Source organism: Myotis nattereri, assembly GCF_964212035.1.
Source record: "Myotis nattereri genome assembly, chromosome: 3".
Classification (NCBI taxonomy): domain Eukaryota; kingdom Metazoa; phylum Chordata; class Mammalia; order Chiroptera; family Vespertilionidae; genus Myotis; species Myotis nattereri.
Genome location: NC_138077.1, coordinates 86,369,706 through 86,389,734, shown reverse-complemented (window position 1 = coordinate 86,389,734; position 20,029 = coordinate 86,369,706). Strand labels below are relative to the sequence as shown.

The 20,029-nt window shown below is 36.0% G+C and overlaps 1 protein-coding gene across 1 annotated transcript in view; it reads left to right on the top strand.

The window, feature by feature from the left end:
- EPHA3 (EPH receptor A3) overlaps nt 1-20,029 on the top strand; it is a gene marked incomplete at both ends in the record, with an annotated part of 366,360 nt that overhangs the window by 19,441 nt on the left and 326,890 nt on the right. Inside the window, one exon of the mRNA XM_081088476.1 lies at nt 1,132-1,196. Within this exon, the coding sequence (XP_080944602.1) occupies nt 1,132-1,196 (65 nt within the window). The remainder of the gene's footprint in view (nt 1-1,131; nt 1,197-20,029) is intronic.

The window sequence follows — 20,029 nt, the reverse complement described above, 5'->3', positions numbered from 1 at the left end:
TGGGATTGCTTTCTAATTTAGAACCATAGTTTCCATTATTTAACAGATAAACAATAAAAGTGAGACCTTCGTTATTAATTAAACCTGAACTATCTTTTTATATATTAATTTCTACTTAATTACAGATTAATATTCTCCATATTGAAAACAAAACATTTGTCTTTCTTTTTTAATAATATATCCAAAATGCAACCACATTCATATTACACTTTATTGTTCATCAACATCAGACTTTTTAAAAAGTAACAAAGTTCTGAGTTAAAATCATTAAAGCTTTTGGGGAACAATATATTCTTTAAATAAGTAAAACTTTACACAGGCAATATTATAAAACATATTTTTGCTTTGGTTTCTCCTCATATTAGTTGCTAAGCATTTTGTTTGTTACACATAAAGAGACCGTTTATATGGTATTAAATAATAGACATTACAACTCTGGTGGCTCAGTTGGTTGGAGTGTCATCCCATACACAAATTATGGTTGCAGTTTCAATTCCCCATCAGGGTACACACCAAGGTTCTGGATTCCATCCACACCAAGCTTATGGAGGCAACACATTGATGTTTCTTTCTCTCTCTGTCAATAAAAACATATCTTTGGTTGAGGATTTAAAAAAAACACAGTACAGAATGTTTGCAACTGGCAGGGACAATATAAACATGCCATATTAAATATGCAAACAGAAATACTAATTTATGGTGGAAGTATATTTAAGAAATTAATTTATAGTAAAATCATATGTAAATTTATCACATTTTATGATCTTTGAAGTTATTTTGATTTCAGGTTAGCATTAATATTGTTTCGAACTTTGTGTTTAATTGTTTCCTCTTTAAATCTGTAATTATTCTATAAGAAAGCATTATAAATGTATTGAATATTAACTTATCTTGTAAACAGAGTTACAAAAGCCACGGAAGTATTCAATCCCTTAACTTTCCCTGTGGTTGCTTTTCTTTATAATTCTCTTATAATTTTTATACATTAAAGGTCTAAAGAAAATGAAGTCGTGTGTTTTGAATATGTTATTATTTTCATATCGCCACCAGTAGCAGACAGCATTAACTTGAAAAAGGCAAATATAAATTCATTCCTCTTAACAGTGTTTGTGTATTTGTGTTTTCTTTTAGTCAATCTGCTGGATTCCAAAACGATTCAAGGGGAGCTGGGCTGGATCTCTAGCCCATCACATGGGGTGAGTTCAGCAAGCTATTGAGAAGGAAAATGGTCCTGTCCATTACCCCACATAGAGAGCAGATGGAACTATTGGTATGCTCTCTTAGGCAAACTCCTGGAATGCTGGTGACCCATTTATCAGTGTTTTTAATACATGGACAAAGAGAGACTAATATTAGTGCCCAGTGGAACTACTGAGAATTTTGAAAGTATTTCTTTTCCTTCTGAATTTATCAATTGCTTGAATGTATTGAACATTAATTATTAGTAGTATCAGGCAGATGATCTAGGTGTGACAATTAATGTTTTGTGATGCGATTGGAATAAGAGAATTGAGAAGGCAGTCTAAATTTTAACCAATGTAGAAAATGTATAGCCCAGCCAGTGTGGCCCAGTGGTTGAGCATCAATCTATGAACCTGGAGGTCATGGTTCTATTTCTGATCTGGCCACATGCCTGAGTTGTGGGTTCCATCCCCAGTAGGGGGCATGCAGGTGGCAGCAGATCAATGATTCAGTCTCATTATTGATGTTTCTATCTCTCTCTCCCTCTCCTTTCCTCTCAGAAATAAACAAAAAAAAATTTGGAAAAAAAGAATGAGAATGTGTATGTACAGATAGTAGTCCCCAGAGCTGTAGCCATAAAATATACCTTAGTGACTGCTCCAAGTAGTATAGGGTGTATTAAACCTATGCTGCCTTAATTTCTTTATTTAAAATATGTGCAACTTGTTTAGTTCAATTTAAAGCTGGGTATATTTTATTCAGAAAAAAACCTGATGTGGTTACATTTTAAACTTCTTAAATATCTTTAATACTTTACCTGCCAGACACAGATTATTAAGGTGTGTGACATTTTGGTAGCCTGAATATTTATAAAGAGCCTTTTGTGTGATAAAATTTTCTTTTTTATTTTTTCAGAAAAAAAGGGGCATAGATTTGAAAAATTCTTGTGCCTACAAAACTGTGTAATAAATGACCACGCATGCCCTTTTTATTTTCTTCCAATTATAACCTGTAGAAAACGCAAAATGTTACTTTGAAATATTTGATAAGAACACATTTATGCATTCCATATTCTTCTATGCTGGTTCTCTTTTCTAAGAGGTCACACTTACTTCCACTTGGTATTGGTGTTCAGTCTTTAGACTTTGGTACCTAAACATACTAATTTTTATGGTACCATCAACTTTTTCACCAACGGATGTTTTGCATCAAGGATACTTCATCTATCTGTCATCTTTGTATCTGCTTCTCTTCCTGGTACACCTTGACATTGACACAGTGCCAAAACCTATCACATAATCAGGCCATGGTTAGTTGCTTCAGAAGGGAAAGGATGAAGGAAGCCATGATTTGGTTTTCCCACAGGTGTAAAAGGATTCTAATGATTAGGATAAAAGCACATCCTGGGTTGTCATAAAGAGTGAACCAAAACTCAGCATTGAGCTGGAAAACTCATTTAAAAACGCATCATCCAAAAGTCAAAACAAAGTTTAATTTTAGAAATTTGAGTTTATTACTTTATCAGATAGCATACCATAGAAACCTGCTACTTAAGGGTCTACAAAAAGCCAAAACCACAGTGACATTTTACTAATAGATACTTATATGTGTATTTATTTTAAACAACAAGAAATTAACTTGTATGTCAAAGCCACAAGTGGTCTACCTCCTGTTTTTTTTGTGTCGTTTTTTTTTTTTTAAGATGGTATAAAGAAAATAAAACACGTTTCTATATATTGACAATTTGGGGAAATATATTCATTTCACTTTGTTAATCTCAAAGACTTTGTGATAAAACAAAGTTGGCACTTCTACTTTCAGAGACATGTTGGGAGATGTGGTGTCCTCAGAACTTGTCACACAATGTGTGGTGCAAGCATCAGCGTTCAACGTCAAGGCCTAGATGGTTCTTAGAAATGAAATTCTCAGGTCTCACTCCAGGCTTTCTGAGTCCGAATCTGCACTTTAACATGGTCCCCAGGTGATTCCTAAGCACATTAAATGTAAGAAACACTCCTCAGAGTAATTTACCTCTTGACTTTTTCCATCTCTCATCCAATTTCCGACCTCCCTCTGCCCAGGAACAGCTTTCAGCTTCTCCTCTGGCTTACTGTTGCCTCACAGAGCAGAGCTCAGGCTCTTCATTGCCTTCCCGGTTGATCTTGCAGCTGTGTGTTCCCTCTTTCTGGTGCAATAAATAGCTTAAAACAGCTGGCCAAGCTCTGCAAGCTTATCATTAAAATTTGCAAGGACAAGAAATGAACATTTCCCCAGCAGGTCATGATATTTATAATACCTCAAGACCCCAACACTACACACACACACACACACACACACACACACACACATACACACACATGAAAATCAAATAGTGTAGTTTTTTCTTTAAATTTTCTCTCTATATTATGTTAACCACAATGTCCATGAGGAAATAAGTACTGTGGATTTAGAAAATGTTAGATGGGTTTTCATTTCTTCTTGAGAAACTGATGACATTTTGAGTGAAAGCCCAGCACAGCCAATTTAGCTTTGGTACTTAACGTCTTTGCTTGTACAATTTTGTGCTTTTAGATTCAGTTACTTATTTTAATGTTAAATTGGCATTTTCAATATGACAAGGATTGATGAGTTTTGAGTTTTCTTGTTTATAAAGAAGATAGAACAATTTGATGTCTTTGCTGCAAACTTTTCCATGAAAAAGAAGACATGGAATAGCTGGAAACAACTTTGAAGTTTGTATTGTTTTAATAAATGAACCCTAATAAATACAGTACATCTATTTTTAAGTTAATAAAATTATGAATGTAAACTCTAGAAAGTAAATTACAATAACGATGTCACACCATATTAAATCACTGAAAATCTGCTCACTTTTTTCTTATTCATCTTTTTATTTATGTTTCTGGAATATTTAATTTTTTAAATTTTTTTAATTAAATCTTTATTGTTCAGATTATTACAGTTGTTCCTCCCCTCTCCCCCCCCCATAGCTCCCCTCTACCCGGTTCCCACCCCACCCCCTCTGCCCTTTCCCTTCCCACCACTGCCCTCATCCATAGGTGTATGATTTTTGCTCAGTCTCTTCCTGCACCACCACATCCCCCCCCCAAGAATAGTCAGTCCACTCCCTTTCTATGCCACTGATTCTATTATATTCACCAGTTTATTCTGTTCATCAGATTATTTATTCACTTGATTTTTAGATTTACTTGTTGATAGATGTGTATTTGTTGTTCATAATTTGTATCTTTACCTTTTTCTTCTTCTTCCTCTTCTTAAAGGATACCTTTCAGCATTTTATATAATACTGGTTTGGTGGTGTCATCAAACTTCTTTAGCTTTTTATTATCTGTGAAGCTCTTTATCTGACTTTCAATTCTGAATGATAACTTTGCTGGCTAAAGTAATCTTGGTTGTAGATTCTTGCTATTCATCACTTTGAATATTTCTTGCCACTCCCTTCTGGCCTGCATAGTTTCTGTTGAGAAATCAGCTGACAGTCCTATGGGTACTCCTTTGTAGGTAACTGACTTTTTTTTTTCTCTTGCTGCTTTTAAGATTCTCTCTTTGTCTTTTGCTCTTGGCATTTTAATTATGATGTGTCTTGGTGTGGTCCTCTTTGGATTCCTTTTGTTTGGGGTTCGCTGCGCTTCCTGGACTTGTAAGTCTAAATCTTTCACCAGGTGGGGGAAGTTTTCTGTCATTATTTCTTCAAATAGGTTTTCAATATCTTGCTCTCTCTCTTCTTATGGCACCCCTATAATTCTGATGTTGGTACGCTTGAAGTTGTCCCAGAGGCTCCTTACACTATCTTCATATTTTTGGATTCTTTCTTCTTTTTGTTATTTTTTGGTTGGGTGTTTTGCTTCTTCGTATTTCAAATCTTTGACTCGATACTTGCGATCCTCTAGTCTTCTGTTGGATCTCTGTATAATATTCTTTATTTCAGTCAGTGTATGCTTAATTTCTAGTTGGTCCTTTTTCATAACCTCAAGGGTCTCACTAGATTTCTTGAGGGTCTCATTAAATTTATCAGCAGTTTCTAGAAAATTCTTGAAAAACCTTATAAGTTTGGTTTTGAACTCTATATCCAGTAGTTTGCTTTCCTCCATTTCTGTCATTTGTGACTTGTTTCTTTGTCTCCGCATTTTTTTATGCTTCCCTGTGTTGATAGAGTGGCTTTCTGTGCTAGGTGTCCTATAGGGCCCAGTGGCTCAGCCTCCACAATTACCTGAGGTGGACACTCTTGGTGCACCCCTTTGTGGGCTTCGTGCACAGTCATGTTGTAGTTAAACCTTGATTGTTGTAGGTATCACTGGGAGGAATTGACCTCCAGGCCAATTGGCTGTGAGAATCAGCTGTGTCTGCAGTGGGAGAACTTCTGTGCTGGAGACACCCTTCTGGGGCAAGACTTGCTTCAGTGGGGCTTTGGTGCTCACTGAGTCTGCCCTCTGAGTGTGTTCCTTATGGATCTGAGGAGTTGTAATATGGATGGTCCCACTCTGACCAATTGGTACACTGGCTCTTGGATCTCTAAGGAGGTGCTAATTTAGCCTGTGCCTGAGGCTACCCAGCAGGAGCTATGGAGAGATCTGCAGATTCCTCTTCTTTGGGGTTTGGAGGTGCCCAGCTGAGGCCCAGCTGTGAAGCAATGCAAGCTGCTGTGGGGCCTTGGGCCTTCTTTTGGAAGTTCAGGTTCTCTCTGACCCAGCTGCAGTTTGTTAGGTAATTTTCAGATTGCAAAGGGCCAGGCCTTTCATATGAAAAAGCCTCTGCACACAGTTTGGGTGGGGCAGGGTCTCAGGGAACCAACAGGGCGGAGCAAACAGCTATAGCTGATCCTCAGCCCTGCCCTAAGAGGCCCCAAGTCTCAGTGTCCTGAGGCAATCGCTGCAAGCACCTCTGAGAGAAAGCCGCCCTTGAGTTCTGACCGATGCCAGACAGTCCAGTTCTCCCCATATGAGTCTGGGTCCCCAGAGACTTGCCTGGAACTGGAGTTTAGAGCTGTTGGGAGCTTAAGACTCCCTCCCGATTGTAAAAGACAACCGTGTCCTCAGTTGCTAGTCCTTTCCACGTGGGCCTCCGTACCTCTGCACTTTACTCCAGAACCTCCTCTGAGCCTCAGTGTGCTTTTCTCTTTCCTTCTAGTTGTAGAATTTCCACTCAGCTAGCCTTCCTATGGTTCTGGATGATGTCTGTTTTGTCCTTTAGTTGTATTTTTGAAGTAGTTGTTCGAGGCAGCAATTTCCGGTGTTTACCTATGCCGCTATCTTGGTTTCATTTTTTTATTGTTCATCTTAAAACTGAAAGTTTGTTCCCTTCTACTAACTCCTCCCTATTTCCTCCAACCCCATAAGCCCTGGCACTCACTTTTATACTCCTTGTTTTTATAGGTGTGACTTTTTTTTAGATTCCAGTAAAAGTGATGCCATACAGTATTTGTCTTTCTGTATCTGGCTTATTTTCCTTAGAATAATGCCCTCAAAGTCCATCTATATGATCACAAATAACAGGGAAAATCCCGTGTTTGTTTTGTTTTGTTTTTAATTTAAGGTAATGACTCTGAATGTGATGAGGAGGTAAGGAAAGAGTTGGTTTTGATTTTCACCTGTGGGGAGATCTGAAGTGTCTATAGATATTGCTGGTTGTCACAAATGCGGACGTGGGGCACTACTGGTTTCTGGTAGGCAAGGCCAGGGGTGCTGTAAACATCTTACGCTGAACAGGGCAGCCTCCCACAACAAAGAATGATCTTCTGTAAAATGACAGTGCCCAGGTTAAGAAGCCCTTAGGGGATCAATATCGGTGCTCCTTTAGAAGCTATAGTCACTATAAAGGTCCAGGAGACTATCAGCAACTTCAAGTTCCAACCATAACCCCATCAGAAGCCCTAAATTCCAAATCTTTTGGAATAAATATTTTAAAAAATGATTCATTCTAAACATAGATCTTTCATGGAATGATAATATCACCTGAGTTCTATACAAATAATTAATATACTGGGGATGGAAATGGCCCAAAATGGCTCATTCCTTCATATCCACCCACCCCCCCTGAAATTTTTATTCTGTTATTTCACCAGAGACATATCAATGCATAAAATTTTACAATTAACCTATGTAGTTCTCTTGGGAAGAGTATTTATATCTCTATTTTATGTGGTGCTTTGAAACTTAGAAGGAAACTTGGTAGGATGTTATAATATTATTAGGCCTGAAAAAAATTTTGAAATAAGTATCTGGGAGGAAATTTAATGAAACTTTGGTTTTCTTGAAATGAATGTCATGAAAATAATACTCAAATTTGTAAACTGAAATTATCCGGCAGTCATAAGTAGCAATTTATTTTTCAATAATAGTGTTTTATTTGACATGAACCTTTTCTACCACTAAGTTTGTTCAGTTTAGTAAAGCAGACACAGCAATGACCTTTGTTGGCCTTAAACTACGAATTATAATATTTAAATTCTGGACTAATTTTATTTAGTAATTTCAGTAAATAATTTAATAGTTTATATATTCTTAGAGGTTGAATAACACATATAAAAGCCCTTATATATTGTTGAATTACAACCCAGAAAAATCTTTTGTTTACACATGACTACTAGGTACTTAAATAGATAGGTAGTTAGATAGATAGATTAATTGATAATGTCAATCTATGAAATAAAATTTCTTAGTCTATGTATCATTACAGAGGAGGGAGCAGAGGGAAGTATAGGTACATAGTGTTATCTTCAGATAGTATTAACATGCTGATTAAATAGAATAGAGGAATCATGAGCCTTGTCTCAAAGAAACTCTCTTGAGGCCCAGCCAGCCTGGCTCAGTGGTTGAGCATCAACCCATGAACCAGGAGGTCACTGTTCGATTTCCAATTCGGGCACATGCCTGGGTTGCAGTCCCCATACCAGTGTGGGGCATGCAGAAGCAGCCTATCAGTGATACCCTCTCATCATTGAGGTTTCTATCTCTCCTTCTCCCTTCGTCTCTGAAATCAATAAAACATATATTTAAAAAAAGAAACTCTCATGAGGAGAAGAAAATGAGGAGTTGGTTAGGGGAGTGTAGAAAAAGCAAAGTCTGAAAAAAATTATTCATGTATATTTGCAGTTCTTAGAAATAATTCTCAAAATTAGCAATTGTGGAATTATTTTCTACCTTCTTCCTTTTTTTATATCCTTTAGAATTTTTTTCTCTAAAAGTTTTCCTTAGATATTTTTGCAAATAGAGACCCTTTCGGTTGCCCACCCAATATCTGTTCTCTGACTTTTCCTTGTGGATTTAGCAGCAATATTATCCTGGTTTTCACCCTCTCATGTTCTCCTGCCGCTCTGTGGGTTGAATGTCGATTCATCTGAGAGCTACTCATGATAAGCATAGTCATTTTACCAGACATTAGTTTAGGCAAGAGTAAGTAAAAGAGTAAGTAAAGTCATTGAGACTGGAGCAGAATTCCAGTGACTCTAGAGAAAGTTTCCTCCTGATAAAAAGAGATGGGGAGAGGCTGAGTTCTTCATGGCTCTGGGTTTGCCCTATGAAGGCCCAGTATCTGAGGCAACTGCACTCTCTTTATGACCTGAAAGGTGGAGTCTATGAGCATTAGAGAAACCAACATGGGACTCTGGCATCTTAGAACCACTGAATCAAGTTAAAACAACAGCAGCAACAATTTTCCTTCTTTTAGCCACTCTTTTTAGTATCTCTCAGACTTTCAAACTGAGGGCATCCTGATAGAATCCTATATAGTAAAAGGCTAATATGCAAATCGACCAAATGGTGGAACAACCAGTCGCTATGATGCACAGTGATCACCAGGGTGCAGACACTCAATGCAGGAGCTGCTCCCTGGAGGTCAGTGTGCTCCCACAGGGGAGTGCCACTCAGCCAGAAGCCCTGAGCTGGGCTCATGGTTGACAAGTGCGGCAGAGATGGTGGGAGCCTCTACTGCCTCCGTAGCAGAGCTAAGGATGTCTGACTGCTGGCTTAGGCTCACTACCCCATGGACATCCGCCAAGGGGTCCTGGACTGTGAGAGGGCACAGGCCAGAATATGGGACCCCAGCCATATGCATATTAGGGGCGACCAGGCATTCAGGCGGAGGCAGTTAGGGGCGATCAGGCAGGCAGACAGGTGAGTGGTTAGGAGCCAGTGGTTTTGGATTGAAAGAAAGATGTCTGACTGCCAGTTTAGGCCCCATCCTCCAGTGATGGGGCCTAAACCGGCAGTCGGACATCCCTGAGGGGTCCTGGATTGGAGAGGGTGCAGGCCGGGCTAAGGGACACCCCCGTGCACAAATTTCGTGCATCAGGCCTCTAGTACAATCTATAATATTAAAAGTGTAATATGCTAATTAGACCGGACATCCTTCCAGACCACCTTCCAGATGAAGCCGGGGCTGTGAGGGAAGCCCACTTCCCAGGTGCCAGAGGAAAGCCTGTGTTGGCAGCTGGGGGAAGGAAGGCCTACTCTTGCATGAATTTTGTGTATCAAGCCTCTCTAGTATCTTATAACCAGGTCAAATATCTTAGTTTCTAAATGGAAGCTATAGGAATGCATAATTGTATTCTACAAAGATATTTGTATTTTCCCAGGTTATCTTTTTTGTGCTTTAGCATAGATGATGCCAAAGGTAATAATTAGAGTAGTGAAATAGAATAAGCACATTGTTTAAAATCAGGACATCCGAATGTGAATTCTGGCTCCACCATTTATTGCTGTCTGATCTGATGCAGGCCATTTAACCTCTGTTAACATTTATCCTCACTTTTTAAAAAGGCATTCTAATTCTAATGTCACAGCACTTGAGAATAAATGAGATTTGTTTGTATGTGTCTATATTTCTACCCACAAATATATATGCATAGCATATATAGCTTATAATGCATGTGAAAGAACTACGCAAATATAATTTCTTATTCTTAGACAAATATTTTGAGGTTTTTCTATTCTAATCCAAGATATTTGGCAAAATTCACTGATATATCTTCTTAAATCTCAGTATACACTTGATGCATTGAATTTGGATTGATAAAAACAAAAACTGATAGTATTACCTGAGGTGCCGGCAAACACCTCTTCTCTGTTAAGTTACCAGACATTTCCTTTGATATCACATGGTTGTTGTTCCACTGAATCTGTGCAAACCAAAGTTTACATTTTAATTGAGTCAAACTATGTTTTTTGGGTAGTTAATTCATGCATTTAAAATTTTAGTAATGAAAATTTCCTCAAGGTATTAATATTTCTCCTTCGTTGAGACTTGACTCTTTCCTATGTATGCTCCTGCCACTCCCAAACTAGTACATAACACCTATAAAGGATTCTAGCTTGTTCTTTGTTGTGTCTCCACAGCTTAATACAATTATTTCATTGATATTTATCTCAGTCAGGAAACTGAAAGCTCTTTAAGGCCAATTTCTTTTTCATTCTTCTCATTTCGAGTTCCTGGATTAGTTGCTCATACATTACAATTAACTGAATAAATGAATAATAAAAGCTTTCCAAAATAAGAATTGATAATTAGGTAACACTGATTTTTTATTAGTTGAGAAAAATTTTATCATTTCCAATTTGTTGTTTAAAATGGAGTAATTAAGTAGTTTCACTCTCTTTCAACTGCATAAAATTAAGTGACATTTTAATATGTACTATATGTGTATAATACATATGTATACATTTTATACATATATAAAATATATGGCTATATTAAATATAGTATTATTATTTATACTAGAAGAGAGCTATTTAGTTCAATGTATTTAGAAAATACCGCCAACCTGTGAATTGGAAGTAAGATGTAAAGAAAACAAGCTAGAGATAGCTCTATATTGAAAATTATATTGATTGCTGCCTAATGGTAAAAAGCCATAATCCTGTAAGTTAATTCCATTTAAAAATAGAAATGTTTAGAATTGAATGAATCATAGATATTAATGTAAATAACAAAAATACTTCCTAAAACAAATCATTACTTTACTATTCTCCAGTATAGTGTAATTTATGTTCACTATTGGAATTGTTGCAGCTTGTGAAGTATGGATCATAAAAGTCTCATCTACTGGATTTCTAGCTTTCACTTTGTAAATGGTGTCTGAAATGCAGGGAGACTATTTTGATAACTGGGTGTCAACAATAACCACCTGGGATTCAGCCTTTATGAATCACAGTCCAAATTCTGCTTCATATGCTGAGCAGTCAGTACAGGAAAATCAAACTTTTGACGTGAGGTATGTGATCTTGTCATTTGAATTTTTTCTGCCTGGAATGAGCAGTGCTACATATTTATACATGTCACTCTCACCCATCGTGCTGACCTTTCAAGGAAGGATGTCTGATCAAATTAGAAAAACATGGCAAAGTTTTGCAGTTTTTCACTAACCTTTCATTGAAAGAAAATGCACTGTAAAAGAATGAGATATGTTTATGAGTGAAAGAAATCACATTTAATTTAGAAAAATTAAAATCTTATATTGTACTTGTTTTAGCAGAATTTTTCATCAGTGCTGTAAAACAAATAGAAACCAGTCTTCATGGCTGTTGTTGTATATTTCTATGTGAATCCTCATCACTGCTTCAAACAGTGTTTATTTATATTTTGGGGGTTGAATTAGAATTTTTAAAATATGACATGTAATGTACTTTGCTTCTTTTACTTTGATGTAGAGCTTGTGGGATTTAGAGCAGAGAAGACAAAACATATTTGGATGGGCTTTGTTTAGTTCGGCTTTACTCATAAATTTGTTGGTGCTACATGATCTTCACTTAGCATGCAGTAACTATAAAGTTAAATAAATTCTAAGATATATTTGAATAATTTTATTTCTATTTTGAATGTTTAAATAGTATATAAATTCACTGTGATCATTTACAATTTGTTTTTTGAAGTAACTTTAAAATTTTTTGAATCAAAGACAAACTTGTGCTTCTAGTGGTTTCTCATATTGATAGAATTTTAAAAACAAAACTTTTGAAAGCAAAGTTTTTTACTTTTTGTAACTTCAAGTAAGTGTACTTTTTGTTAAAAAAGGAATGGAAACCAAAGAGTAAAATAAACCAAAATATAAATATGAAGCTTTAAAAAGAGTATGGCTTTCATACTCCTATGCAAAAATAGTACATACTTGTTTCCATATTGCTAAGAAATGACCACTTTCTTTAATATTTTAAAAAATGTATTTAGAATAAACACTGTGTTCAAGCTTCCAAGTTTTCATTTGAATATAAGATATAATTACAACATAATTACTCCAATGGAAAGGAGTTTCAATTCTAACATTCCACTCAGTGCAATTTTGATGGGAATTTGTCAAAAAATTATTTGCTCCAAAGATTTGCTCATTTATTTTCTCCTTTTAAAAATTTCATAAATTGGTGGTTTTTCACCCTTAGTTTTATTATTCTCTGCTGGTTAATTTATTTTGAAAGTCTTTAACAAAGGAAATTAAAAATTGCCTGTAAAAATATGGAGTGAAACACTTTTTAAATAAGTCCCATGCCCCAAATGATAGCCAATGGACCTGAAAACATTTAAAGGTTATATTTACAATAAAAAACCACACGGGGTATTTATTGGACCTTAATAGTCTGTTGATTATCATCAGTTTGTCAGTTTTGTTTTGATTTTGTATTTTTTTCTGAGAATGATACTTTATTCAGGAAGTATTATATGAATAAAAACTTTATCAATGTAGTATTTGAAATCTTGGGAGTTAATAAAATAATTTATCCCTGTTCCATGAGACATAAGAAAAAAACACATCAAGGGGGAAAGTATACTTAATTTTCTGAATAGTCTAAGTTTAAAAGTTATTCTTATTCATTCTGTTTTTTATTGAATTTATGAGGTGGCATTAATTAATAAAGTTATATGTTTCAGGTATACAATTCTATAATACATCATCTGTATATTGTATTGTGTTTACTATCCAAAGACTAGTTTTTTTCCACCATCTTTTATTCCCCCTTTAGCCTCTTCTATCTCCACACCCTCCTTCCCTCTGGCAATCACTATATATAAATATCCATATATCAGAGTGAATGCACATATATATCAAGTATTACTTTTTAATTTGTAAACAGTAGTTGCTAAAAATGAAAAATACTTAGTTTCCAACCAAGACCTGTCCCAGAAACCTGCTTCTCCACAGACCCTCCATGTGATTCTGATGCTGCTCAAGTGTGGGAATTACTGCGCTAGAAAATCATGGTGTACTGAAATGAGGCAGACATTCCTTACAAAGGTATTTAGATGTTGCTTGATACAGTGCTGTAGTTTATTCCAATGTCATAATTAATACTGAAATGTGTATGATTCATGATTATTATAGGTCTGTCTTCAAATTTAGCCTTTTATAATAAACACACAGCGAGAGCAATCAGGTATTTTACCAAAAAACTCAAGGGATCTATTAGCAATTTGTAACAAGAATTTACTTTATAATCATCATGTTTCTCTCTTGTAGCCTTGGAATTCAGTCTGAACTGAATGTAGTATCCTCGGTATTTTCAATACTGAAGACATTTATACACCTGTACCCATTACTCCTGATAAAAAGATGACATTCAAACAAAAAGACTAGAGAAGCTGTGAATTAAATTATAGGGATATTGGAATAAGGAATATAAACATTACCCACCAAGGAGTTACTAGAATATAAGGTTGTCTGAGAAATGACTATAAAGTGTTCCTAGAAAATTACTGGATCAGCTTGTGATGGATTGTGTGTGCCTCACTAAAGGTTTTGGACATCATTCAAAGGTAATATCTTAAGATGGTTTTAGAGGATGTTGTAATTGAAAACAGAGAGGAGTCACTGGAAATCACTGAGAAAGTTCCCATGATAGGTTATAAGAACCTAAGATCTACCCTCTGTTCCTTCGCTTATATATCTTAGTGATTTGGCATAGGTTGAATTTTTACTGTTTTGCTAATACTCCAAGAAGAAAATATTCTCAAAAGTAAATTTTGGAAAAAATTAACACCATTGCTATAGTAAAGGCATAAAATAAAGAGAAACCAAATTTGGCCAATAACATTGTGAGAACTTTGGGGATGGGGGTTCAGTAGAAATGCAAATTAATACACCGAGGGGAAAAAAAAAAGGAGGGCAGAAGATGATCTAACAGTAATCAAATTGCCTTCTGTATGACAATGCCAGCCAATGTTCTTCTGGGCCTGAGATTGAGAATAAGCTAAATTTTAGGAAAAATCTAAATGACAACCTAGGTTTATGATATTAAATGACAATACCATAAATCCAGCAACCAGTAGATTTCACCAGTGTAGGAAGAAAGGGGATGTGATATGATGGTTTCAAAGAAACTTAACTCCCAGTCTACACATGGATACTTATCCCATGCCATGGGTATTAAGAAAGCTGGTAGTCATTAACTTTATGGATTTGCTTAAAAGTCTTCAATGGAATTTAAAGCTTGTGGATGACATGAATCAATTTTGTAAACTATTCTAGAACTATTTGTTATCTGTACCCTTAACATTGGATGGATGTACTGGATTGTAATTTTTTAAAGTAAAATCCTATATAATAAAGAGGTAATATGCAAATTGACCATCATACCCTCACACAAGATGGCCACCCCCATGTGGTCACAAGATGGCAGCCACAAGATGGCTGGCAGGGGAGGGCAGTTAGGGGCAACCAGGCCTGCAGGGGAGGGCAGTTGGGGGCAATTGGGCTGGCAGGGGAGTGGTTAGTGGGTGATCAGGCTGGCAGGCAGAAGTGGTTAGCGGCAATCAGGCAGGCAAGCGAGCGGTTGGGTGCCAGCAGTCCTGGATTGTGAGAGGGATGTCCGACTGCCCTGTGGGATTGGGCCTAAACCGACAGTCGGACATCCCCCAAAGGGTCCCAGATTGGAGAAGGTGCAGGCTGGGCTGAGGGACACCCCTTCCCACCCACCCCCCCCATGCACAAATTTCATGCACTGGACCTCTAGTAATGATATAATTTTGACTTAAATTTGTGTTTTCTAATGAGCATTGAAAAGACTAAATTAAAATGTAGTCATAAACCAAAAAATAACTAGAATTTTATGAAATTTTTTATTGATAGAGCGGTTTTATTTTTCATTAAGAGCAGCACAATTTTATCGTATCTGCAGCAGTAGAATATATGTGAGTGAGTAATCAATTTTAGAGTCGGCAGAGACTTTGGAAGCCATCTACAGCAATTCCTTAATTATGTAGAAAAGCAGCTGAAGCTGGAGTGCAGGTGGAGTCTCAGTGACTTGCCCAAGGTTATGTCATTGCTTTCTGGGCCTGGGTTCAGTGGTCTTTTCATTAATCCTCGGTCTTGGTCTGTGGATTGTACCAAAGAAGGATTCATGATTATGTGATTTAATTTTTAACAGACTTACTTTATAGGACTTCAGGAATATTATGTCTGAGTGTCCAGCCTTACAGCACTCTAAGTAATAACCAAGTCTTGGTATACATCAGTCAACATAGAGCTACTTTTTTTAGGTGTTGAAAAATGCTGATCTTTTATAAGCCCGAGAGGAAAATCTGGTTATATAGGATTATTATCTGCTCTCCATTTTCATATGTGTATCCCCTCATCACAGCTTGATTTATGATCCAGGGACTGAGCTGTCACTTGATGACTAAAGATTCTTAAGTTATTCTCTTACAACTAGACATTGATTTTATCTTAGATTTAAATATAAATCTGAGCTTACTTGCATTGAAATACTATTTTTAAATATTAGCTTATAACCAAAACAAATCTCATCTACTTTCAATTTTTCAAGAACCAATGAATGTTTTGAGGCCTTTTAAAAATTAGTACCTCATTTTAATGTAACTAGTCCTAAAACAGCACTGTTATATTTTAGCCAATAAATCCTCTTTACGATTTAAAATGTTTCCAAATTGTTTACTGCTATTTTCTGAACTGCTAAAAAATCAGACACTTTTCTTCTTTTTATTTGATACTTTTTACAGAAATATGTCATGCTATTATGTGGCTTTAAAAATAATTTGATAATTACAAATTAGGATAACAAGTTAGTTCTTCAACAATTTTGAAAACCTAAAAATCAATACAGAAGTTTTATAACAAAATTATTTGTGGTAAAATTTGCCTTATTGATCATCCCTTTTAAAATAGATACGTTTTATTTTTTGAAGTAAGTGATCTAATTCAAAGAAAATTTCAGGAGTGATAAACATTTTTGGGAGGACTTAGGGAGAGGAATTTTTTTTTTTAAAGAAAGAAAAGTATATTAGAGTAGTATTAGTTTCCAGAATCTATTGAGTTCTGAATAGTTTATGCAGCATAAAGGGGGTTTGTAAAAATCTTTAATACATTGGAATTCATTTATCCTGTTGATTAATAACTGCTTGAATTCCTATTATGTTTTGGCCACTATCGCAGGCAGTAGAGATGCAAACAATACCAATAGCTAATGTTTCTACAATGTGCTATGTTCTGTTCATAGTGCTTTCGATAGATCTACTCATTTATTCTCACAGCAATCCTCTGAGGTATCACTCTAGTTTTACAGAAGAAAGTAAGGCCTAAAGAATTTAAATAACTCAAACAAGATCATACTCGCAGTAAGTGACAGAGGTGGGAATGGACACCAGGCAGTCTGGTTCTGTGTATTATATACACGACCACTGCTCTACACTGCTTACCGTTTGGTGAAAGAGACCAATCCATGGAGCATCAGCCACTATGCAATGACAATCATCAATTGAGACAGACAGTAGGTACAATAATATCACATAGAGTAAGTCATCAAATTTAATATCAAGAGGTTACAAAGCGTAAAAAATAAATAGGAATGCACCCGGTATATGGGGCTGGGGACAACACTCACACAGCACAGGCTATGAAAAGACAGCACTGTATGTGGAGGTCATCCGAAGGCAAGTGGAGTTTTTGAAGTTAAAAAAGAGAGTTAGAATGATAGAGTGGATTATGAATAGCTTCATACACCATGCCAAGATTTGGGATTCTCTTAGTGGAAACTTATATAGCAGTATAAGAATTAGAGAGTTTACTCTGTGACTTAGGGGATGCAAAGACAGTTGGTATGTTAAGGTCATCAAGAAAGAGATCTGGCAGGGCAGAGGTGGGAAGTGATAGATTCTGGGTTAACTACAGTGTCCTAAAAGAAATGGCGTCAATTGGATATAGCCAGAACAGAGATGGAGAATTAGAGATTCATTTCTATGATATTATTTGTGATTGATGATGATTGATGTGTATCTTAGTTTTTCCTACACCAAAGTTTCTCAAATTTTAGAGTACATCAGTATCAACTGTAGCATGCCACCTCTATAGTTACCTCTACAATTACGGAGTGCATGCTAACAGTGCTGGTCCAAGGATCACACTTTGAGAACCAATGTCCTGGGTCAATATTAAAAGATTTGCCTGAAAATTTATTTAAATAGCTTGATTTTATGAAAGTTTTATCATTTATTCCTAGTGTATATTTAACTTGTTTATATATTATATGTATAGATAGATAATGATCATTATATACTGAAAAATTGAGAAATTAAAAAGGCTAAAACAAATACCAATAGCAGGGACCCATCACCTCACTTTGGAGACCTCCTAGTGTAGATAACAGATGGCATTCTTTATTTTGTGACCAATGGTGGTGGTTTCCTGAATTTAAAATTTCATTTAACCTCCCTAAATGCATAAATACACCTTTGAGTGTATATTAATAACAGATTAAACATTCTGTGTTACTGAAATATTTACCAGGTATCAATTTAAGTTTTTAATTTTTAAATTTTTAATAATGTATGTTTTATTGATTTTAGAGAGAGGAAGGGAGGAAGAGAGAGAGAGAGAGAGAGAGAGAGAGAGAGAGAGAGAGAGAGAGATCACTGTGAGAGAGAAACATTGATCAGTTGACTTCCACAAGCACCAAACTGGGGACTAAACCCACAACCTGGGCATGTGCACAACTAGGAATCGAATCCACAACCTTTAGGTGTATGAGACCATGCTCCAACCTACTGAGCCACCGGCGAGCACTTAATTTAAGTTTAATATGTGCTAAGATTTTTTTCATACAATTAATTACTTCATATAAAACAGTCAGAATGCCAGAGTGATACAGATAGCACAGAGTATCACATATATCTCTAGAACATTCATAAATGTGACATTTTAAATGTGGGATTTGCACCTCATAATTTTGAACAAGTTCTAATACCTTTTCCTTTGTTAAACTTAGGACTAAACCTATGGGCAAAGACATGCTCGGTGTTTTAACTTCAGCAAAGCCGGGGGGTAGGGGAGGCCAGGGGGAGGTCAGTGGGGGGGGGGGGAAGAAAGAAGAGAGACATATGTACTATTTGTAATACCTTAAACAATAAAATAAAAAAATAAACAATGGGAATCAAAATGAAAATAAAAATAAATAAAAACTATTACTATAAAGGGAATGGACAATTGCTGATTCATAAAAGCAGCAGAGAAGTCGATCCAGTTATCATGTCTGGGCTGTATGACACTGAAAATAATCTGTGTCCAATTGTCTATTCCAAAATCCATTCTTTTTTTTTTTTTTCCTAATAAGAAGGATCCTTTCCTAATGAGACAGACACTGTCCCCTGCTAAAAGAATACATTTCCACCTTCTAACAAATCGAAGTGTATCCATAGGGCAAAGTTTTTTCCAACGTGATGTAAGCAGGGGTGTGAGGCTTGTAAAAAGATGCTGTTCAGGAAACCTGCCATTTGGGTGATGACTGCCCTGTGATATTAGAAAGAGAGCCACATACTGGGGTGGTGTAAGAAAGAGCCAGGAGGAGCCTGGGTCCCTGGTTATTTCAGGAAGCTGCCACCGCAAATGTAAACTGCTTACTTCTAAACTCTATATGAGAAAATTAGACCTTGTACATTAGTGAAGATTTTCTAGGCCCCATTGCTACCAGTAAAATATAATTACTAACGAGTACACCAGCCATATCTTATTTTAGAACAACATAAGTCTAGTATGGGTATATGTATAAATTCTGTATACAAACATGCTATTAGAAAAAATAGAAATTAAAAAAATATATAAAAATTAAATATTATTACATAAAATTAGCCAATTGATTTCATAGTCTGGAATATCCTGAAGCTTAAGAAATAAAATTCTTCCAAATTCTGTCTTTTTTTGTGATCCACCTATTTTTCCCTTAAAAATAGTGAGAAACAGCGATCAGGCTATCAATCCCTAGAAGGAAAGTAGGGGAGGGCGGGGGTAAGGGGAAGAGATCAATAGAAGGACTTGTATACATGTATATAAGCCAAACCAATGGACATGGACAACAGGGGGAGGGGAGCATGAGTTTGTGTGTGTGTGTGGGGGGAGGTTGGGGGTTAATGGGGGGGATGAGGACACATTTGTAATACCTTAACTAATAATAAAAAAAAAAGGAAAAAAAAATAGTGAGTGGCCATTACAGAAGGCTGAAAGTGAGTTTTTTTGTTTTTAAAATCACATATATAAAAAAATACATTTTAAAAGACAATATTGTTTGAAAGGAATTTTTCACTTGAGAAAGATTTCTATCCCAATTTGTTTCTATTATTACACACACATTCCTAGGTATTTTAATTCATTTTACTCTGGTTCACAAAAGTAATCATCATCATTGTGGTGTTCATCCATGTGTTCTCTGCTTTATTGATTACAATTCCAAATCCTTTCTCATTCAATGAATGATCAGGGGCAACACAACATAAAGAGTAGGAAAAAGTAGGTTTATAGTTGTTCATATGGAAAATAATACAATAAGTAATAGTACATGAATAAACTCTGTGTTTTGCATACTCACAACTATAAACCTACTTTTGCCCCACCTTGTCC